General features: G+C 40.6%; 2 protein-coding genes across 6 annotated transcripts; both read left to right on the top strand.

Annotated features, from left to right (window-relative positions):
• Positions 1 to 11,353: 11,353 nt before the first annotated feature.
• LOC104433755 lies at positions 11,354 to 15,292 on the top strand. 3 transcript variants are annotated; one of them, XR_001984865.2, is made up of 4 exons: positions 11,354 to 11,777; positions 11,922 to 12,115; positions 13,261 to 14,883; positions 15,013 to 15,292. XR_001984865.2 is itself a non-coding variant. In XM_010046617.3 (4 exons), exons 1-4 carry the CDS (start codon positions 11,682 to 11,684, stop codon positions 14,457 to 14,459), a joined length of 666 nt encoding a protein of 221 aa, XP_010044919.1. In that variant the 5' UTR covers positions 11,354 to 11,681; the 3' UTR covers positions 14,460 to 15,277. The 3 variants fall into 3 exon arrangements, 2 of the variants coding, with proteins under 2 accessions (XP_010044919.1, XP_010044917.1); XM_010046617.3 differs by having other exon boundaries at positions 13,261 to 13,582; positions 14,406 to 15,277; XM_010046615.3 differs by having other exon boundaries at positions 13,261 to 15,277.
• Positions 15,293 to 17,933: 2,641 nt separating this feature from the next.
• LOC104433756 (E3 ubiquitin-protein ligase SIRP1) lies at positions 17,934 to 20,844 on the top strand. Of its 3 annotated transcripts, none has more exons than XM_039307826.1 (3): positions 17,934 to 18,508; positions 18,754 to 18,950; positions 19,408 to 20,844. In XM_039307826.1, the coding sequence occupies exon 3, from the start codon at positions 19,447 to 19,449 to the stop codon at positions 20,584 to 20,586; it is 1,140 nt and encodes a 379-aa protein (XP_039163760.1). In that variant the 5' UTR covers positions 17,934 to 18,508; positions 18,754 to 18,950; positions 19,408 to 19,446; the 3' UTR covers positions 20,587 to 20,844. The 3 variants fall into 3 exon arrangements, with proteins under 3 accessions (XP_039163760.1, XP_018724712.2, XP_010044920.2); XM_018869167.2 differs by having other exon boundaries at positions 18,762 to 18,950; XM_010046618.3 differs by having other exon boundaries at positions 18,783 to 18,950.
• Positions 20,845 to 23,616: the final 2,772 nt, after the last annotated feature.

Here is a 23,616-nt window from a genome sequence, read left to right on the forward strand (position 1 = left end):
AGGACTTTCGAAAAAAAGAAAAAGAAGAAGAAGAAAGAATTGATTTTGAAGAGATTTTTCATCAATTGTAAAAATGCCTTCTATTCGAGTTGTTATGGAGTTGGCCATCAGCTTAAATTTAGAAATTGAGCAGATTGATGTATATATAGCTTTTCTTCGTGGAGACTTAGACCAATAAATATATATGGAGTAATCATAGGGTTTTAAAACTAAAGTTAACAAGCATTTTGTATGCTCTCAAGCAAGCATCAAGACAGTAGTATATGAAGTTTGAATTATTCACAGAAGATCATGGGTATGGTAAGACCAACTTTGATTCTTGTGTCTTTATGAAAAAAATCTTAGATAATGATTTTGTTATACTTCTACTCTGTGTGGATGACATGTTAATTATTGAACATGATGCTTAGAAAATCAAGAGCTTAAAAGAAGATGCGAGTAAAGATTTTGCAATGAAGAATCTTGGATTGGCCAAGCAAATTATAGGCATGAGAATTACTTGTGACAGGAAGAACAAAAAACTTTGGTTATCTCAAGAAAAGTAAATTGAAAAGGTGCTTGAAAAATTCAATATGGGTAATGTAAGCTACCGCGTACTTCACTTGTTGGCCATTTCAAGTTGATTAGTAATAAATGTCCTACAAGTGAGAAAGATAATGAAGAGATGATGAAAATCCGTTATACATCAGTTGTGGGTAGTTCAATAAATTTCATGGCTTGTATAAAACCATGTATTATTCATGCAATTGGTAGTATGAGCAAATTTCTCTCAAATCTAGGTAAAGAGCATTGGATCATCGATAAATGAATTTTGAGATATATCAAAGGCACTTCCAATTCTGTTTGTGTTATAGAATCGGAAGCCTTGAGTTGTGTGGCTATTTGAATGTAGACTTATGTTGGTGACATTGATTCTCAAAAGTCCATATCATGTTCTATGATGACTTTTGTAGGGGAAGTTGTTTTATAACAATCAAACTTGCAAATATATTTTGCTTTGTCTATGACTGAAGCTGAGTATATTATTATTATCAAATGAGGTAAGGAACTCATGTGGATGCAAAAGCTATGAGACTTTGGCTTGAAGCAAATGAATTTTGTTATGTATTGTGATAGCATAAGTGATACCTATCTTAGCAAAAATCCGGTGTTGTATTCAAAATCAAAGCATATTGATGGGAAGTATCATTACATTCGATAGAAATTAGAAGAAATGTTTTTCTTACTTGAGAAAGTCCACATTAACGACAATGGATCAGTATGATAACCAAATTGACTATTGTAAAAGCAAAACAAGCATGATGGATCTTCTCACATGAGGTGTAAAGAAGAGATTGTTGGGGTTTATTCCACATTAGTCGTGGAAGGAGCATGTAGTCAGTTTATAAATGTAAGGGAAAATTTCACCACTTAAGCTAACTTTTGGAGTGAAAAAAATCTAAGACCACTCAGTACTTGTAATAGAGCCTAGGTTACCAACAAATGTGGACTAACAGTCACTTGAAGATGGTTGTTGTGACTCCAACCTAAGCCTCCAAGCATGATGTGTGAGGGGAAGATTATTAAGATATATCCTATAATGGTTGTGGAAATGGCATGTGGTCACTTTATAAGTGTGAGGGAAAGTCTCACCATTTGAATTATCTTTTGGGATAAGAGAAGCCCAAGACCACTCAACAATATTCAATAAACAAAAAATGATACTTTTAGTGGTGGTGTCAGAACTGTCTCCGAGCAATTTTCCTATGGTTGTAGCCCTATTCTTTCAACTCTCAAAGTTTTGTGCCCATATTCATACGATACCATGATCTTATCTCCAAACGGTTGTCCCATTAAAAATGCACGCTAGTCACTCAACGGCCTCAATCATTTTGTTCTCTAGTGACTTCAAACTTGTGGCCACATCTTGATGTTGTTTATCTGCTCAACTTTCTCCTGATGCCCCAAAAGTCTATCAATCTTATTAATCGATACCCTTTTGGCTATCATTAACCATAAATCGTCATATATCAACACTAATTGGTAGTTATCACTAATGTGCACTAATATTGATACCGATCCTTATAGTCATCAACAGTGGGTTTCATGCTTGATAACATTCGATGATTTACTCACGTGTTTATCCATATCGACCACTTGATTACTTTTTGGTGCAAACATCATCAATTATCAATGAAACTAGAATTGGTCATCCTGGTAATCAAAATTACTTATTTTATTACAACACGATATTGAGCGCCAACTAATAGCAAGGATATAGTCGATATTTTTTATGCAAACATCATCAATTATTAATGAAACTAGAATTGGCTGTCTTGGTTATCAAAATCACTTATTTTATTACAACACGATATTGAGTGCCAGCTAATAGCAAGGACACAATCAATAAGGAGTTGAGAAGATAGAAGTCCATAATGCTGAGTTATTGACTAGTACGGGACACTTGGACCTTCCAATTCAAGGTCCCAAGTTGGATCCCTCTTCGTCGCTCCAAGAGCCCCAACCCACGTTAACAAGCAGGGAATTGCCACACCCTAGTGATGCATAAAGACAAATAGAGAGAAGAATGAAATAGACCCCTCAATCGCAAGAATCCCAATCATTGCCTACTGATTTATAGATCGATCCAGAAAAGGCCAATTTATGATATGTTTGGTGGATGATGGGGGTAGATAAACCAACAATTCAATCAAGATACCTAATGAAGTTCATAGATGTAGCACGATAATTATATAAAGGAAAAATTCAAAATAAAGGTTTGAAATGTTCTCATTTTCTAAAATAAGGGTTCAAAATAAACCTTATTTTAAATAAGAGCCTAAATTGGTCATGTTAGTCTTAAAAAAAGGCATGACCTCACTAGTTAGTCAAGGGCATTTTCGTCATTTAATTTTTTTTCTTTCATTTTTCTGTTTTTCCTATAAAAAACACAAACTCAAAAAAAAAAAAAGAAAGGCTAAAACTAAAACTAAAAAAAAAACAAATAAATAAATAACCCCATGCGACAAGGCTTCCCGTTTATATCTATTTCTTATTTTTATTTATTGAAGTTTTTGTCTTCTTTTTTTTTTTTTTTGAGGTTTAGTTGAAAGAAAAAACTGAAAAAGGAAAAAAGGAAAGAAAATAAATAAAAAATTAAAAGACGAAAATGTCATTAACCAACAAGTGAGATCAAGCTCTTTTTGAAGGCTAACATGACGACTTTACACTATTATTTGAAAAAAGATCTATTTTGGGTCTTTATTTAAGAAAATAAGAGCACTTTGAGTCTTTATACAAGAAAAGGAATATGTACACTATAAGTCATAAAAATTATCACTAAAGCGCAATTGAGTTTTAAAACTTATAAAAAATACAATCGGATCCTAAAACTTATCAAAAATTAATCAAATCAAGTCCTCCCGTTAATACTGTTAACTTGCCTAATGGAAAATGTCGATGTAGCATTTTAAAATTAATTTCTCTCTCCTACATGATATTTTTCTTTATTTTCTTCTTCAAATCTTATTTAAATTACATTAAAAACTAATAAAGCTAAAATTTTATTTAAAAAAGCAAAATTAAAAAGAAAAAAATGAACAAGAAAAAGAAAGACTGGACCTCACAGGTGGGATGCTATCGCCAGCACCACTCATCCATGAAGGTTGTTTGTGGCACGTCAATTCCCGATTACCTGTCTTACTTGGTTGCTAACTAGGAGAACTATACTCAATAAATTCCTGATAATAAATTGCAACTAGAATATAAGAAACTGAGCCACCTTCGACTTTATTTACCATCAACCTTGTCTTTATACACGTCGGGAGATGGAACTATGGAGAGGGATTTGTACAAAAACACTAGGGATACAAACACAAGGTATCTCACCCCCCTGTCGGCCATATACACATGGTCCTTCATCAGTTAGCCGGTCAGCACAAAAAACAAAATCTCTCCCAAAAGTCAGGCGCTTATCGGATCACCACCTACATCGTTGGGCTACCGTCATGGCTTGGACCCTTGTCATACAGTGGTAGAGGTCCCATTAGCTGTCCTTCCACGAGTGCATATAGGTAGGGGTGAGCACGGTTCCCGGGTAGAATTGGGAACCGAAGAACCGCACCGAAGGGTCCGGTTCAATTTCCAATTCTAAAGAGACCAGTTCCGGTTCTCGATTCCCTTTTCCTAGGAACCAGTGTTCCTGATTTCAGTTCCGATTCACAACCCAAACCGGTCAGAATTCAAAAAAACAAAAACCCTAGCACACTTTCCCCCACATGATTTCCTCTGTCGATTCTTCCCCTTCCCCCTTCTTTTTCTCTCTCTTTCTTTTCTCCCCTTTTTCCTCTCACATCACTTCCTGCCCCCTAACTTTTTCTTTTCTTTTCTCTTCTCTCTCTCTCTTCTCTTTCCCCCTCTCTCGGCCAAAACCCCACCCCTTTCTTCTCTTCTTCTTCTTCTTCCTTCCTCTTGATGTTTGTTGCTTCACCCACCACCACACCGCCGCCCCACGCCCTACTCACCACCACCTCTTGGCCACCAAACCACCACCACCCATCGCTCGTCCGATAAGCCGTCTCGCCGTTGAGCCCGACGAGCTGTCGCGCTGTCTGCGCCACCCCTTGCCACGATGATCCACCGTTGTTGTCCCTAAGCCACCTTCACCACCTCTTGCCACCACTCGCTCGGCCGTCGTTGCTTCGAACCGCCACCGCCTCCACCAGAACCGAGCTCTTCCCCCCTTAGTCGTGGGTTGAGCCGCGACGGCCGCCGTCTTCGCCTTGCCGTCCGTGCCGCCGTTGGTGCCGTAAGACTCGTGTCTTCGTCGCCGTCGCGCCACCATCGCCACGCGCTCGCCGTTGCCGGACCTCCTCGACACCGCCATTGGACGCCGTCACCCCTCGCTCGCCTCGCTGCTCAACCACTTGCCGTCAACGCTGCCGTTGGACACCACTTGTCCCCCTGATGAAGGTTGCTAGCTCGCCCAACCGCCTCGATGCAACTCGCCGCTTGCCCAGCCGATCAATCAGCCTTAACTCCACACCCTTTCGGCTCCGCCTCCACCTCCAGCTCAGTCGCACCCCCACACTCTCTCTCCTTACGCCTATCCAATTAGGGCGACACGAGACGCCCTTGAGACTCGGGGGGGCTACAACTGTCGACGACGAGACGGTAGGTTTTTCTCCGCATTTTTGCTCAAGTGATAGATTGCTCATTTGCCTAACTAAGATGAGCAACTGCAAAAGTGAGGAATCAGGCAGGATACTCTCTAGGAACTTTCCACGATTCAATAGTTACATTTTGTCATGGCAATTCTCGGTTAACGCTCGAAGACGAGCAACCAACGACTTCCGGAAGTGTGGTCGGTGGAGATCGGACTTGGTAATGGGGAATCAGTTACAAGCCACGGGCGTCCGCCCACGGGGAAGAAAGTGCGTAACGAACTGACTCTGCTATTTACATCTAGCTCAGCGTTGAGGGAGCTTTGCTCGAGCCCTTTCGCTTTACTCATCTCAATCCGTCATCCTTGGTTTCGTGGTTATTATAATCACCAAATTATACATTAGACAATGTTTTCTCTAGAAAATTATGAATTTAGTTGTTTATTCAGATGTAAAAGATTTACATTGTTGTGTATTATTGGCAGGTACTGAAAATGGAGGGCCAACTATTGAATTATTTCAGCTTTCGGATATTCGCGTCCATTACGAAAATGAAATCAAAAACAAAAAAAACAAAAAGAACCTGTTGGAACCTGGAACCAACCATGGAACCTATGACAGGGTATGTTCCAAGTTCTCGGTTTTGACAGGTAGGTTTCAGGTTCCAAAAATTGAGGAACCTACCCGATAGTAGGTTTCAGGTTCCAGATGGAACCGAACCGGAACCAGGAACCGCTGTCCCCTACATATAGGGCTATAAAGGTCAGGTAAGTTGGCCATGTTTGTGCTTTTATGTCCATTGTCAAGCGGGAGATAAACTTGACGAAGGTCACACCTAGGAATTGTCAGTTGTGGATCTCCTCATGTCGCCATATGAAGTCAGATGGGGTGCCATAGAAGATAGTCATGGCGGCAACAAGTGGAGTGGAGGACATCTTCTAATCTGAAGAAAGAAAAAAAACAACAACGTAAACAAGTATGAGTTTAAAACGAAACTCAGCAAATAAATCGGTGGTTTGAGCTCATGGGTTGGCCGTTAATAAATAAAATAGTTTGTCATGCATCAACTATAGGGTTCGGTTAAGAGTCTATAGCATTCGCTTGAAGGTAAGTCCACTGCTATAACGAGGGACTAATAAGTGTGGTTCCCACTAACAAATAAAATAAAATAGAAACTATTTAATCGACGTGTCTATGTGAGTTTGGCTGTAACAATCACCAAGGAGGAGACGACACCCTGCCCAGTACCCCTTGCACCCAATTTGGCATCGCGAGGTCCCCTAAGGAGTTATTCAACCATCTTTAGCCCTCTAGAGAGTACGCAACCACTCCCTTTCACCCCTCTCTAAGCATCCTGACACTTAAGGCCTCCCATCGGCTTATCGGCTGATTGCACAACATATGTATTCTCATCTTGTTGTAGCACTAAATAGTTCCAATGCACAAGACATCTTAGAAATGAGATGATGTGACCTATGGTTTTCTACACCTTCATCTTCCTAATCATGTCATTCCACCTACTAGACTAGCTAATCTAACTTCACGTATGATCGAGAGATGTGTACTAAACTTTGTCGTTGTCTCCTAAACCGGATCTAACTTAATATGCTGTGAACAAACTAAATGGAAGTCGAGAAGTTCTCAACCTAACTTATGATAGTTTAGTATGAGCAAAGTGGCTGTCCCAATGATTGGAAGGCTCAGGATAACCCAAATATGGCTTCCGTGTTCCCTCCGCCTCCATCTGTGTGGAAGTCGGGAGTTTCGTTGCTGCTGGAACTCATCTAGAGACACCATCTTATCCTAAAAGATCTTTAGTCACAAACAAACTCTCATGACCAAGAATTCAGCGTGGAGAAGTCTGGACAACGTCCCAATGCTTCCCGAGCCTCTCAAATCGTCCCCGACCCCCATCTACAAGCCTAGATTGAATCTAACAAAACCGACTAACCAAACTAGAGCCTATGAACGGTCGACTAAGCAATTCTCGACACCCACGACTCACCAAAGCTAAGTGGTTGCATCGAAGGCCTACCTAGTCCAAGAATGGGCAAACGAGCACTCGATTTCCGACTCAGCATCAATGACAGTCCATGGATTGCACATGCAAAGCCACCCGAGGCTTATATGTGCACCATATCCTCAAAAGATAACTTCTAGTAGCATATGAACAAAAGAAAGAGTTGAATCGTCCTCGACCCAGTTCTAAACAAAGCTGTGACACTCATCCCCTGCACCTAAATGGCGAAACCACATCCCGATTTCCATATGCAAAGCTTGGGCGGGGCTAAACGGTGTACTCAAGACCCTAGTAGTAGCTCCAAACTTGTACAAAGTCAGTGAACACTCTACTTGCTCATGCCCATGATCTCTATCCCTATCTCACTTGTAATCTCTCCCTCACTCTCTCTCTCTCGTACCAAGATAGGAAGAATCTGCCACATGCAAACCTGATCTTGACCTCGCCTACCCCTAAATTACCCTAGAGTGGCATTACCTGTGAAGAATAGAGAAGTTGGTTCACTTGCCTGGTCGGGTATTGCGAACAAGCAAGCAATTAGCGAATGGACTTTCAGACGGTGCAACTAGCTTCGATGGCCTCCTCTTGTGCTTGGGATGTTCAAAGAGACCAGCTGGTGCCGTCAACGAGTCTCCAGCGCCAGTTTTCTCTAGAGGGTTGCCTCTATTGCGACTGGTTAGAGAGGAGGAACGGTGTGGGGTAATGTTTCTACAAGGGAGTTAGGAGAAGGGCCATACAAGAGTTGGGTTGCAGGACATTTAAGGGAAAGAAAATAAAAAATGGTAGCTCCTTGCATCTCCACCCGGCATCCACGTGGGGGAAAATTCCTTTGGCAGCCATCCCTCGACCTTTCTAACCAAACCAAAGAAAGGAAAATGGCTGGCTTACACAAGTGGGCCTTCTTAACATTATTTCTTTTACCCTTTTTCCCATCATATTTCCTTAGCCCATATAATTTTTGACATGAACATCTTCTCTTCGCTGGCCACAAGAAATCGATGCCACCCCATAGTTCCCTACTTTCTCTCGAAGTTACCCGCCTCCCGCGCACAAGCAACTTCACAATGCGGGATAGTGGATTTACTCCGGGGACCCTCAACAAACTTTCATCAAGACACGTGCAACCATTAAAGTTTCAAACATCGTATGTTTTTAGGGACTCTTGGAATCCATAATTTAGCAGAATTAGGACATAATTCTATCCACGGTATTGTGATAAGGTTATTTTCCTAAATATTGTAATGACTTAGTTTCTAAAATGCGCAATTTAACTGACGCAAATTCGAGGGTCACATTGTTGGTCCTAGGCAAGGGTGGCTAGCCCACGCTAGAACTGAGTAAAGCCTCGTCAGCCCAGGCGAGGGCCAGAGGTCGTCGGATGTGGGTTGGCAACGAATGTTGGTGAGGGTTGGCGACGACCATTGGATTTAGACTCAAGCATAGCAACAACTGTTGATGAGGGCTAACGAGGCCAAATCGTGGGTGCCTACCTAGATCTACACAATGTCAACTATCACTCACTAGGCTTAAGCGAGCGCCAACGTCACCCAAATCTGGGTGCCCTCGCCTAGGCCCAACAAGGGTCGTCAACCCTCACTTAAGGCCAACCTAGGGTTAGCAAAGGTTGCCGGCCTCTCTAGTGATGGGTGGCGGTCGCTGTTGTGGTGGCAGCACCCATCGACAGACTTTACTCTGTCCAATCCATTTTTCTCTTTTTTTCAGTTTTTCTTTTTTAAATAAAATTTTAGCTTTTTTATATGAAAACAAAAAAGCCATGTAGGAGAGAGAAATTAATTTAAAAATACCATGTCAGTATTTTTCATAAGACAAGTTAACAATGTTAACGGAAAGACTCCATTTAATCAATTTGACAAGTTTTAAGACTTGGTTGTATTTTTCAAGTTTTATGACTTAATTACATTTTTATAACAAGTTTTATAACTTGTCATACACATATCTAAAAAAAAAATGAGAGCATTTCAAGTTCTCATTTGAAATTTTCCCTTATAACAATTCTACCTCTTCAGTACATAATTCTTCATCAAAGACCTTGCACATTATCCTCCTAGCCTGCCTAGACCAATAGAAACGACTCTGTGAACATTAGTTCGCATTGCTTGATGGTGAGTCGGTGACATGTGAAGAGGTAAGCAACCGAAAGCATCGAAATTATTCAAAGTCGAGGATTTCCAATTCAGAAATTGGAAATTGGAGATTGTTCGTTTAAATTTCACAAACTACAAGCAAATTGCTCTCGCTTTTGCAAATCAAAGTTTTAAACCTAACTGGTTCATGGACTCGCAGTTTATATCACAGTCCTCTAGGTAGCCCCGTCTTCATGTCTTTGCCCTTGGCTCGAACAAACCGAAATACGAAGGTAGTTAAAAGATTCGCATGACGCGGGCACGGAGATTTCAAACCAAGCCAACTGTGCAACTGATATTGAAAGTAACATGTTCTCCCTACGTGGACACGAGTCGAAATTCAACCGATGTATGCATATGTCGAGATCAATCTGGATCCAATATAAATTGGTCTTTACGTCGGTCCAAGAATCCATCAACTATATAGTCTTTATAGTTGGGCTTTCTGAACTGGGCTTACAAAATTGAAACCGAAGGGCCTCGTATTCGGAACTGCTCAGGACACTTTCAAGCTAACAGATCGGCCTTTTTCAAATTCCAGAAAAATACAAGAATATTATACTCGATTAGACAGCTCGACGTTTTCCGTGAGTTTAAATCTTTACGAAACGTTTCGTATCCGGACAAAAAAGGGCGAGTCGTGTCCACGTGGCCATTTCTCGTTGGCGGGCGCGAAAGGGCTCGGTCGCCACGCGGGCCCACCTAAGTTGGCGCGATGATGGGACCTAATGGTCAACCCGGCGGTCAAAAGCCAACCGGCCTGGCCTCCTCTTCATGAACGTCACGTGGAGACTCCCCCTCCCCTCCCCCTTTCCTTTTGTGCTTCCGCATGTCCAGCTCATCCCCATTAATTTCCCTTTAAAAAATGAAAAAATAAATAAATTATAATAATCCTTTTACCAAAAAAAAAGAAAAAAGAAAAAAGAGAGAAGCTTTGTTTTACTTTGGTTATTCATTAAAGTTCCCAAATGTTTTTCAAGGTTGTGAAGGCCCCGTTGGCTGTTCGGAAGCGCGAGCCACCGCTTACCCCGTAATTACTGCAATGATAATGTTGTTTTTTATGTTCGCTTGCCTTGTACTCTCGTCAGTTGACAAGGATCTTAATTTATGATAATATAAAAATAATTATCAAGCAAGCAGTTAGATATTTTTTACATTTTAAAATTTTGAATTCGTAACAATTATCAAGTACTCCGTATATCTCTCATTTTTGTCTTTTGTGAAAAATTAATTCCTATTAAAAAACATATCGAAATCTTGACCTCTTTTCATAGGCAGCATGTGCATTCGTCTTCTAGTCAAGAAGATGAGTTGCATCAAGACAATTTGGTAATTCATTCACTTGCTATGCTCCTGTAAAAACGTTTACTTGTTATTGAAGTAAGACCGACATTTTCAATTGATCCTTTACCACATGATTAAGTCTTCTCGAGGTTAACTGTGTAATAAAAAGTTCTCTATCTTCTTCATGAAGAGTTTACTCTATCTTCTTCTTCATGAACAGTTTCCGCATTTTCAATTATGATAACTTACCATAGAATCCGCAATAACCTAAACTCTAAAAAGATCAACACTTTCAATTCACATTGCAAAGAATTTTAGTATTCACGACATATCTTTTCTTTCAAAATTATTATAATAATATTGCAGCAAAAATGAACGGGTGTTATTTACCATGCACGAAATTATCATGAAAGTGACTAAAGAATCATCGGCTTCTAAAAAAACGCGGTATAGAAACTTTAACTCGATGCAATTAAGGTGATTGTGCAATTTCAAATTCAAAATCCCAAACAAATTTGGTTAGATTTTTCAACATTATCACCGGAAGGATCCATTCCTTTTTTTTTTTTTGTATCTTATTTTTTTCCCCAAAAACAGATACTAAATACGGTTAGCCCCCTCCCATGCAGTAGCTAATGTTTTCAAGATCAACCGTATTTATATTTTAAAAGAAAATTCGAAAAACAAATAAAAAATAAAAAATAAAAAACGGTGGTCGTTTAAGAAACCGCAAAAAGCTAAAAAAGGAGAGAAAACCAGACCAATCGTCTTCCCCGTTCGGAGTTCCCCCCCCCTGCGAGATTCGCGGTCAGTTCGCAACACTGACATGCCGCCGATTCTCTCAACATCGCTCCGTCCGCATTGCTCGAAACCGCCGTCCCTCCCACTCCCTCCCCCGCGCTAGTCCCCCTCCATGCGCCGCAGCCCCGCCGTCGCGCCGCCGCTCTCCGTCTGCCCCTCCTCTCCCCCTCCGTCCGGAGATTCCCGTTCCCCGCCGGGGCGGAGCAACGCCGCCCGCGGCTCGCGCGCTCGCGGCGGAGGACCGATCGCGGCGCGGCGCGTGAAGCCCGAGAGCGGATTCCGCCGGGGCATATGACGCGTTGTTGCTCCCTGGGAGCTCGAGTGCAGGAGTGGCTTCGCGATTACGACAGGCTCCAGAGCTTCGTCGTCATCCTCATCTACGTCCAGGTAAAACCCCTAGGTCCTAGGGTTTGTGCATCTTCGATCGCTTCCTTTTTCCTTTTTTTCCCTTGACGGTATTCCTCGCCGTCGCTTGTCGCGTTCCGTTCGTTGGGATTTTTTAAAATTCTTGCTCTGCGTGTTTCGTCGTAGATTGCTTGCGCGCTTATCGGATCTCTGGGGGCATTGTATAATGGAGTGTTGCTCATCAATTTGGCGATTGCGCTCTTCGCGCTTGTGGCGATTGAGAGTAGCAGCCAGAGCCTGGGTCGGACCTACGCCGTGCTCCTCTTCTGCGCCATCCTCCTTGATGTCTTCTGGTTCATCCTTTTCACTCACGATATATGGTGAGTGCGTACGATGATTTAGATTGGTTGTTCACATGATATTGTCCGTTTAGAATAATAACCGGTTGCAGTGGTCAGAATGATCGAATTCCTAGCCTTAACGGATGTTATGGCCTTTCTAAAGTGTCAGAATTTTGGTGCACTCGTTCTGCTTCTCAGTCGAATCTTCTCTTTGAGGGTTTAATGAATTCCATCAGCAAATGAGCAGATTGATTGCCAAGATATTGCTGATTTGTTTACTAATGGGTTGACTTGGTTATTACAGCAACATAGTATGTCACGGAGGTAGGAGTCCTCTATAAACTGTCAGGGACTAATTTGTGCTTGTACCTGTTGCTTAATATGTATCTCTTGGTAACAGTCTGTAAACTGTTAAGACTTAATGCATAGCCATTGCAGCATACAATTTTGCAAGGCTCTTATATTTCCCAGCACCGGGATTGAGTTGTCTGTGAACTTATGGTTTATGAATTATCCCATATCACAATAGTAGATCTTACCAGTAGTAAACTCCTGCCCAAGAAACTTACTTATGCTTTGTGAATAGGGTCTCAAAGTTTTCTTGACATGACCAGAACCTTCTTACTAGTGCCATGAGATGGACTAACTTGTGAAAAAACTGACATACATCTTAACTAAAACAGGAGTTAGTTTAACAATAAATTTTCTAGCTTGTCCGTTATTTACAAGTGGAAGTTACTTGTCATGCTTCTCAACCACATTGCTTTAGAGCAATGCTGTACACATCCTTTGCGCTTGCATCTGGTTTGACTGACATGTTAATAATGTCCTTTTCAATGCTCAGTATGCTTAAAGTTATCATTCATCTTAAGCTCTTCTCTCTTTCTCTTAGCAAAATTGGAAGTCAAAGACTCTGATTGGTGACGAGCAGGGAAAGTCAGTAGACAAAGTCAGTTTTATAGCTTATGCTGATAGGTTGCCAAAGATATGGACTGGATTATTTTATCTCATTTATGTTGATGTTAGACACCTTTATACTTGACATTGTTTGAGTAGCAAGTGTCAGGACAGTGTGTTTATGCACAACTTTGTATCTAGCGGAACTGGATATTATTCATGTCTTTGTGAAATTTTCTTTTTATTCAATTCACTCCCAGACTAAAATTTCCCCCCTTTTTTTGCAGGAACATCTCATCTGAAAGTTATGGCGTGTTTGTAATCTTTTCAGTGAGGCTTACCCTGGCAATGCAAATTGTTGGGTTTTCTGTGAGGCTATCATCCTCATTCATATGGATCCAGATTTACAGGCTAGGGGTTTCATCTTCACTATGCGTGGCTTCTCAAGAACCAGATTTTGATTTGAGAAATAGCTTTCTAAGTCCTGCGGCTCCTACAGCAGTTGGGCGATCCTCAGATTCTGACGATGTCTTAGGAGGCTCCATTTACAATCCTGCTTATTTTTCATCTCTTTTTGAAGATAGGCGAGACAATGGATGCTCACATGGGGTGAAGTGTTTTTCAACAAACTTTGTTGTTTGTTTATCTCTCTTATCACATGCGCACTCTCTCTGCATGGATGCTTTTATCTGAGATGTCTGTTGCATTTCATCTGGATCGACAAAGCCTGTTTGTGCATGAAGTTGAAGTTTTTGATGACTTCTTGCTTTCCTAAAGAAATATTTTGCCGGCTTGGAAAAAATTTTATGCTTATGCTTAGAAATCTCTATGATGTATCTTCCATCTACGGGAATGCTCTTAATCTGTTATTCTTGATGACATGTTGTACTGGATTGTCAATGTTTGTTCGTGCACCTTTTTTTTTTTTTTTTTTTTTTTTAACAATTATTATAAAGGGTTGTTTTCTACCTATGATATTGTGGATGTTCATTAGATTTTGTGACTGGCACTGTTGCTAATGGAGCAGAAACTGTAAGATGCCCCTGTAAATCATGTCTCTACACATCTCTAGTCACTGAACTCTCTCTATGGGTTTTTCATAGTTCTGGTTCTGGAGTGATCAGTATGCTCAATGTAGTTTGAGATGTGGATTTTTTTGTGGAATTGTCTTAATGACTGCTTTTTTACCATATTGTCAACCGCCTGCGTTGTCAGCCTGACGTCGTCTTGTAACTGTGTATGTGCGGGTGCGCATGTGCATGCCTGTGTGTTTGTGAACCTAGTATTCCTCTTGTTGTAATCTCTTACCACAGTTTACACATTTGAAGGATGGAAATTATTGTAACTCAGCCATGATTATTTTATTTTTAGTTCGGTACTTTGAAAGGTACATATATGTTCAAATATTTTGTAAATGAAGATTTTTTTACAGGTTGAAAGTTTAACCGACATGCCCCAGAATGATAGCTCATTAACCAAGTCGTAACATGCTCAGAGTTCGTTTATCAGCTGTCACTCCCCCCATATCTTGACATTCTCTGGGCTCGTTTGGTGCAGTCACACTGTGCAAAAGAGTGGTCTAATTACCGATTTGTAGCCAAATTCCTTCCCAAATGGAGGATAGAACTCCAACTTAAGATGACTCGACGTGCATTTCTATCCTGAAATTCTGGGGGTCACAACGAATTTGCTTTTGGAGCAAGAGCAGTTCTGGAGTTTATGTTGAGTTGGAAAGACCAAGTACAGCAACAGGATGCCTCACAAGCTTACTTGTTACACTCGGATTGATTGCGCACTGTGCTTTTTATTCTCATAGGCTGCACTTCTTGGAAGTGGAGGTGCCTTTCGCTGTTACATATCCAGCAACTTCTCCTCTTCAATACGACCATTGATTTTCCTCAAAGAGATCAGTTATTGCTTCTTGTTCATAAAATTCTTTCTATATCTAGAACTGCGAGGAAGAACTTACAGGCTTGAGATGTACCTTAAAAAAATCACAGTGAATTAGTTTCTTCAGTTTAATATTTTCTTTCATGCAGGTCAGCAAGATGCTACTTAGTTCTTGAGTCGGGGTCCAGTAATGTGTCACGGCTATGAAATGCGACTACAGCCGAGGTTGCGTGTTAAAAGTTGGACGTGAGAAGATTTCTTCCCCCCTTCACAAGTCTGACATAGTTTCCTTGTATGTGGATGTACTAAGCTCAATTATGAATGGCTGTGTCGTCCATGGTCGGAAACAAATTTGCCCTTGAACAAGCTTGATGGATTGTCTTGATGTTATCTAAGAAGCTAATGCTGGTGGAAGTTGCACGATTCTCAAAGCCTAGTACCAACACATAGTTCTAGGTATGGTTGCTTGAATAACCTGTGTCCAGAATCGCATGTTCCTCCGAACCTCGTCGAGTCGCCGAGGATATTTTCCATTTGTCTTGTGTCTCTCAAAACTGAAGGACCAGGTTTATGGACCACTGTCCAGGCAAACGACATGGGTATAAAGTTTTGACCAAAAAAAAAAAACGACATCGGAATAAACGACTTTATTCCCGTACATCTTTGTCCAGAGTTGCACATCCTTTATTCGAGAGCAGCTTAGGATGCAAAATCAAGCTTCCCCGCGTAATTGCTGTCGAAAAGTTGCCTGGTCTCGCTGTAACCTAGCAGCGGGGTGAAAATTGTGTCCTGACATGATGATTGTGCCTGAAATCACGAATCCCCTCCACGATCATCTGCAATCAGGAGGCTCGAAAAAGGTCGCCAAACATTCCTTATTGGTCGGAAAAATGATTCTCTCTTATTGAAGCCAGCAACAAAAGAGAGAATCGGTCACCAAAAAAAAAAAAAAAACAAAAGAGAGAATCATTGGTACCGCATATGGCACCTGCCGACCTTGCTCTTATCTTGTCTGTCGTTTATGTCGAAATTCCAAAAGTAGTTGTCAACAGTGCTAATGATTTACTTCTATCCATCGTAATGAAACCATTGCTAAATCATACGGATGTGAAGAAATCCAAAAAAGATCTTGATGATTAGGAGAGCATGGCAGTAATCGAATGCCTTCAACCAGGAAATTATCGAGAAGGAACTCAAAATCAGATCTTAAATTAATGAGTTATAAGCAAATTATGATGCATTAATTTTACCATGTAATATTATTTCTCCGATGTGAGACTTTTTATTTTTTATTTACTTAACACAACCCACACTTGTATTTCAACATCCTCTACAGATTTCTTTATATAATTATACGCTTCAAATTTATTTGTTGCTCATAGTTAACGTTTCTTGGTTTAAATTTACTTCTATTTTAGGCCCCACCTCTTTTTCAATTTAATTAGTTTATATTCCTTATAGGATAAGAAGATGGATTTCAAATCCTTTATTTTTCATTTCAATCCAATCACTCTTTGGATTTTGAAAAAAAAAAATTACCAATATGCACATTTATGTAAAACCTAAAATAGGAAATAACTAATAGTTATGACTCTTTAAAAAAGAAATTAACAATCATCCACTCATGGAAAAGCCCTTTATCTTTTTTAATGTGTAATTAGATCGGGTAATTAGTCAAACTTTAGAAATTATGAACAAAAGCTCATCTTTTATGGGAAATGACCAATAAATTGCTTCAAAGAAATATCTTCTTTTTCTTTTCCTAATGTACAAGGCGTCGAAAGAATACTTTCAAGTGTCATGGATAAGTATCTCGAAATCATATTACAAAAGAAAACATCATTGACATCATAAAAAAAAAGGATACTTTTCAAATTAATCTCCCTATATCCACTCTCAATTTTTTGCTTAATCAAAATTCCGCACGTTATGCATTTTAGCTTCTTTTTTTAAGAATTCAAAATGCTTGAAACTCTTTGCAACACAAACGCTATTAAAAAGATTCCCATATGTTTTTTTTTTTTTTTATATAATTATTTCAAATTTAATTTAAATAATATTATAAATTTTAACAAAAAAAAAAATACATCTTTCACTTTTATGGTAAGTTTAATGTCAAGAAAAATTTAAATTGATATACATGTGATAAATTTATGCAAAATTAATTTTTGACTAACAAAAACTAAATCGATATATTTATAACATATTTACCCTCTATCGGTTTTCATCAACGTAACGTATTATTTAACTCGATAATTTAATAATAAAATTTAACAGAAATAGATAGGGGTAAATTTGTCACATGCATTCTAATTTAGAGTTTTAAGTAATTAAAATTTTAATTTAGGTAAACTTATCACGTATATATCAATTGGAGGATTTTCATCATATTAATTATTTGCTTTAATACAAAACAAAAAGGGACCAAATTATTCAATTTTATAGTACTCAATGAGTTAGAGACATAAAAACCAAAAAAAGGAAAAAGAAGATAGTACTCACCGAGTTCGGCCACGGCATATTCTTCACTCCGATTGGTGTTTTTCCTTTATGGTGGACGGACTTTTTCGTTTTCTTTCTTCATTTTTTTTTTTCCTAAAAGGACAGCCACACAATTTTTGTCCACTCTGGTGGCCAAAACGACACTCGACGTGGGAGCGTTTCAATCGGCCCAAAAATGGGACGGGCCCCACGCTTGCTTATCCACCCACCGGACACCCAAAAAATAAAAAAATAAAAAAGAGTCCCTCAGAAAGTTCGTCATTCTGGGCCGTCATCGGCGCTGACGTGTCGCGCCCTGGGCCTTCCAAATCGCCACGTCGACGGAAGGGCCGTCGCTTTTTTGTCGCACGACCCCGCAAATTCCCGGTCCCAAAACCGACAAAATTTAATCGCCATTAGCAGAGGGACCGGATCGGATCCTGCCACGTCATACTCCTCGCAGCGAAAACTAATGTAATGTAATGACCTTAAAATCGGATTGACGGGGTGGTGGGAGGGAGTTGTTGTGTCGGAAAAACTGTGCTGATGATTCGCCATCAATTATGGGTTTCCAGATACATGATCAGACGGTTTTCGGAGTAATCGGATCACATTCGAAAATCATATTAAAAACTTTCTTTTATCGCGTGCTTAGTTAAATTCGAATTCTGCTGTTACTCGAAAGTCGAGATTTTGTCGGGACTTAAGCGAATCTTTAAGATTGAGCACTAATCGTGATCGCCGTGTTAATTTATAGGCTAAAGGTCAGTTCTTTCGATGCGCCAAGCAGTGGGGTTGGTTCTTTTGGGGCAAAGAATCGTAATTGGTTCTGACCCGGCAGCAGAGACTTATAATCCCGTAAGAAAGACTCGGCCTTTGACACGGTAATGAATTTGTACGATTGCGATTTTCATTGGGCGGAGGTAAAAGAGGGGGAGGAAATGGAGTGAAGGATGCATAAAAGCCGGAGAGAGATAGAGACGGAGGGAGGGAGGGAGAGAGAGAGAGGGAGGAGAGAGAAATGGGTCCTCCTGTATGGTGAGAGGGGAGAGAGAATTTGGGGCCATGGGCGTTTTCTGAAGCGTTTCGCTATCGTTGGCTTCTTCACCGTTGGAGCTTTGGTCGCAACTGAAAAATCCGCAGATTCTCCGGCAGAAATTTTGGGTGCTGTTCATTTTCCTTCTCTTTCGTTCTCGACTCGAAATAGACTTTTTCTCTCGGCATAAAGAGTAACGTTCTGTTTTCCGCATGATGTTATATGCCCCTTAATATAAAGATAATAATGATAATAGCAGGCAGTTTTTGAATATTTAAGGTTGCGGGTCAAATCGCCTCTTTCCTTCTCCTCCTGATTTTTCATGCCATTAATACCATTCTGTGGTTGGTATTTGTGGCTCTGTGTTTTTTAGGCTTCCAGATTCTTCTGATTCTATTGCAGGGGCTCTCACCTACCCATTTTGCCCTCAAGGCTAGCGGTATGACCCAGGATTACTTATAGAACAGCCAAGTCTCGCGATTTATGCGTTGGTCTTGAGTTTGTGCTGGTGGGAATTTCTGGAGCTGGGGATTGAAGTTTCTTTGTGCTCTTTGTTTCATCTCCCTGTTGGTAAGCCAAGAGCTTTATGATTTTGTAATCTTTTTGGGAAGATCCTCCATCTATGTTTGTTGCTCCTTTTCTTTTCTTTTTTTCCTTTTTTCCTGAAGGTAGATGTAAAATGTTCCTTGTTTTTATTTCTTAGATGATCATCATATGCTCCTGCTATTCACCAAAAAAAAAAAAAAAAAAATCATATGCTCCTGCTGATTTTGATCTGTGATTGTTTTAACTGAATATTGACTTTTTTTTCTTCTGGGTGGTTGAATTTGGTGAGAAAGCATCTTTTGGGAAAGTAAGGGATTTTGATTTGGCACCTTAACGTGCTGGATCTATTTTGTTACTGTGACTGTGAACCATAGCCCTTCGTTTGGATGAGGTGGTTTCTTTGTTTTTTTTTCGTTTTCCCCCCATTTTCTTCAATTTCCAGACGGTCTGTGTTCATTTCCCCGGTTGTAAAATGTCGCAGAAAGAAAGTCTCTGAAGGAGGAAAGTTGTGAAAAAGAAAATGGAAGAACCAACGGCAACAAGATATTGGTGCCATATGTGCTCTCGGACGGTAAACCCCATCATGGAGTTTGAGATTAAATGCCCGATTTGCGAGAGTGGTTTCGTTGAGGAAATGGAGGCTGGTATAGGGGACAGTCAGGGACATGATTCTGATTTGGGATCAGATCGAACATTCTCTCTTTGGGCCCCGATCTTGCTTGGCATGATGGGCCATTCCCATCGCCGCCGAATATCAAGACGTTTGGAGTTTGATGACGAGGATGATGATAACGAAGATGGCGAATCGCGTCTTGAAGGGGAAACTGAATTGGACCGAGAAATTGAATCCATAATTCGGAGGAGGAGGCGAAGCTCTGCTACTATTTTGCAATTGTTGCAAGGCATTAGAGCTGGAATCGCTGCGGAATCTGATGATGCAAACCGAAATAGAGATGTAGACAGAGAAGATGGAGAGAGGGACAGAGATAGAGATAGGGATAGGGATAGGGAACAAGAGCGGGTAATCTTTATTAATCCTTTCAATCAAACTATCATCGTTCAGGGTTCATCCTATGATTCAACGCGGAACGAGAACACCATTGGTTCACTTGGTGATTATTTCATAGGCCCTGGTTTAGATATGTTATTGCAGCATCTGGCAGAAAATGATCCCAACAGGTACGGGACTCCACCGGCACAGAAAGAGGCAGTGGAATCGATGCCCACTGTAACAATTAAGGAGAACTTACAATGCTCTGTTTGTTTGGATGACTTTGAGATTGGAGCGGAAGCAAAGGAAATGCCTTGTAAGCATAAGTTCCATAGTGAGTGCATATTGCCTTGGTTAGAACTTCATAGCTCTTGTCCCGTTTGCCGATTTCAGTTGCCTGCTGATGAGTCGAAGCTCGATTCTGATGGGTCTAGAAATGGCAACAACATAAGGCAGAGGGAGAGGGAGAGTGAGAATAGTCATGAAAGTGGTGAAGATGGAAATGGCGATGAAAGAAACGGAAATAACAGGAGGTTCGCCTTTCCATGGCCATTCAGTGGCTTGTTTTCGTCGTCAGGATCTCAATCTGGTGGAGGGAATTCTCCAACGTCCTCATCAGCATCGCAGGCAAATGGCCATGAAAGCTCATCACAAACGGATGAAAATTGAGCACGAAGTTCTTAAACAAACGGATGAGACCTGAGCGTACTTTTTCGAGTTTTTGGCTTTTGTGGTTAGTCTATGCTGTATATTGCCCGAAGTTCTTGCAGTCGCTACTTGCTAGTGTATATAGTTTCTCGCATTACGAATTCAGATTTGTAACGAGCAGATTGTGGTTACTTCTTTTCCCTCTTCTACCTTTGCAAGAATGTACATCTATGAGCCTTGTTAAATTGCCTTGGCATCATGCCTTTTTCTTTTCCCTTTTAACTTTGTACTGCTACAACTGCTGTTACTGCTGAATTTTCTGGCTTTTAGGACATCTTTATTGATAGTGTAAATAGGTGGGTGAACGTTTGTGGGTTGGAAGCCACGTGAACCATGGAGCTCGTGGGAGTGGAGTGGACGTGACTCCATCATTCATTGCTCAAGGTTTCCTGGGACTCTTTCCACGAAATTGCAAAGGGAACAAAGATGTCAGTGTCTTGTAGTTGACGTTTTTAAAGCAGGCCTGCTTTTATAAATCTGGGGCACTACAATATTATTTCGGAGGTGATACCACCAACGCATCGGATCAAGCCTGACTCATTGTGATGACATTTTTGCGGTAAAGAAGGGTTTGATTGAGACGGGTTGGTCCTTTTTCTAGTCTGCTGCTTCAGTCTCACGCCGTGTACCACGTGGAGACTATCTTATTGACGAATCCATCTGAGTTGAAGTTGCAAGTTGCTTTGAGCTATGGATTTTGTTAATTTTTCTATGCATAGGAGTTACTTTTTTCTTTTTTTTAGTCATTTAATAATGATTTGTGCAATTCATTCGAAAGTGTTTTATTTAGGATCTGAGCAACTACTTTACGGAGACTAAGGAAGTTTGAGGCACAAATGAATATAATCCTCCAAAGAGACGACGGAACGGCAAGCTCATGTACTAGATAAAATTCAACCCCGAGGAATTTTGCGCCAAATTATAGACTTTTCACAGGGAATTACAATATTTTGTCGTCCAATGTTAAGATGGATCTACAGAACATGTCATTATACTTTTGAAACCTTCAAAGGGGTCACTACACGTTTGAGATTATCACACCCTTGCAATCACTATCAATCTTCCGCAAAATATGGCACTATATACGTGCCACGTATCATGCCGTGTCAATTTTACCTGCTTTTCCATAGAAATTTAACTCATGCCGTGTCAATTTTACCCACTTTTCCATAGAAATTTAACTAGGTGAACGTCGGAATAAGAATCTGACATTTTTCTAACGCTAATCTAATTAAAATTGATGGAAAAGTCCAAATGATCATGCGAGTACTTTTACCCCAGAGATGAGTCCCATTTGCACCTTTCAATAGCTTTCTATTTTCCGAGTCATTCCTGATGATTCTCGACCAGCAGCAGGCATGATGATTCTGCTGCAATCGCCCTCGAACCCCAACTGATTTTCTCTAAGTCCTCCCTGTACAAAACTTCAATTGCTCCAAAGTGGTCACATAATTAAGATCTCTCTTTGAATGTAGACAGATCAGCGCCCAAGTCGATGATGTAGTAGTCTCATTGCTTCTGCTATTTCAGATCATGAATGACTAGAATTACCTCAAAGCAGATCCTCCCTACCCACCAATTTCCCTTCCGCATAACTTTGTAAGAAAGACTCCCGCTATACTCCTTACAGCCTTTTAAGGAATAATTCCTATCCAATCTTAAGCAGTAAAACTACAACCAGTGATTCACTAGTTTCCAGTTATGCCTTGGTAAGAAAATTGCTTCCCAATAAGTTCGATATGCAAAAATACCATCAAAAAAGCCGCCACACTGAAAATTAGAGAGTGTCCAAATGTTCTCCCCAGCTGGAGATATAACATTAGCAGTATCTTCTGCTGTCATTAAAACATCCTTTCATTCAAAAATTGATCCGAGATTGCAAAACCAATCTCCTACAAAAAGAGGGTAACTAGGAAGTTAGATGAGGGGCAATTACTTCACAGTCAAGATTTTAATTACTGAAGCAGTTCCGATACGATGCAGAGCCACAACAGAGTCTCCATTTTTGCAGAGTCCACTGGATTTGCCATACTCGAGTGCAAACTCTAGAGCTTCTTCTGTTGTCTCTTCATTGGAAGCCCGAGCAGATGCTGCACATAAAAGTGGAACTAATCCACGGAAAATAAGACTATGCCTAGCTGGACCTTCATCACCGCATGACCACTCAAAGTTGTCTGTCTTAATCTCCGGGACAACCACGGACAGAATTGGCATGCCTGGCCTGTACTTGGCCACCATCTTGGCAGTGCTTCCACCTCTTGTCAGGACTAGTATCAGAGCTGCCTTTGCAGAGTTTGCAGTTCTAACAGCAGAAGAAGCAAGACTCTCTAATGGGCTCATGGGCACAGGTGAGTGTTTCATTATCCTCTTAAAGACATCTCCATAATCAAGTGTGCTTTCTGCTTCCATGCATATTTTGGCCATTGTTTTAACTGTGACCTCTGGATAAGCTCCAGCAGCAGTTTCACCACTTAGCATCACGCAGTCAGTACCGTCGAGAACAGCATTAGCAACATCGGTAGCTTCGGCCCTTGTTGGACGAGGGGACTTGATCATTGATTCCAACATTTGTGTTGCAGTAACCACTGGTTTGCCTTGGATGTTACACTTGTAGATCATTGCCTTCTGCGCAAGAAAGATCTTTTCAATGGGAATTTCCATTCCGAGGTCACCTCGTGCCACCATAAATGCATCCGTGTTGGCAAGTATGTCATCAAAATTTGCCACCCCTTCTTGATTTTCAACCTGACAATAATAAAAATGGGAAAATTATTTCATCAAAATATTCCAGGAAGAACGGGAACGAATTAACTTAAAAAGCAAACATCTTGCAACTTGTTCAATAATACAATACTAATGAGAAATGACCAGACTGCAATCAAATGCGATCTGAAAAATCCACCCTAATATTCATTGACACCTGATTTAAGATTAAATAGATTTTCAGGCATTTTGACCTATTCCTCCAACTCGTGGTAAGCAGCTTGGAAC

This window comes from Eucalyptus grandis, chromosome 2, assembly GCF_016545825.1.
Source record: "Eucalyptus grandis isolate ANBG69807.140 chromosome 2, ASM1654582v1, whole genome shotgun sequence".
NCBI lineage: Eukaryota > Viridiplantae > Streptophyta > Magnoliopsida > Myrtales > Myrtaceae > Eucalyptus > Eucalyptus grandis.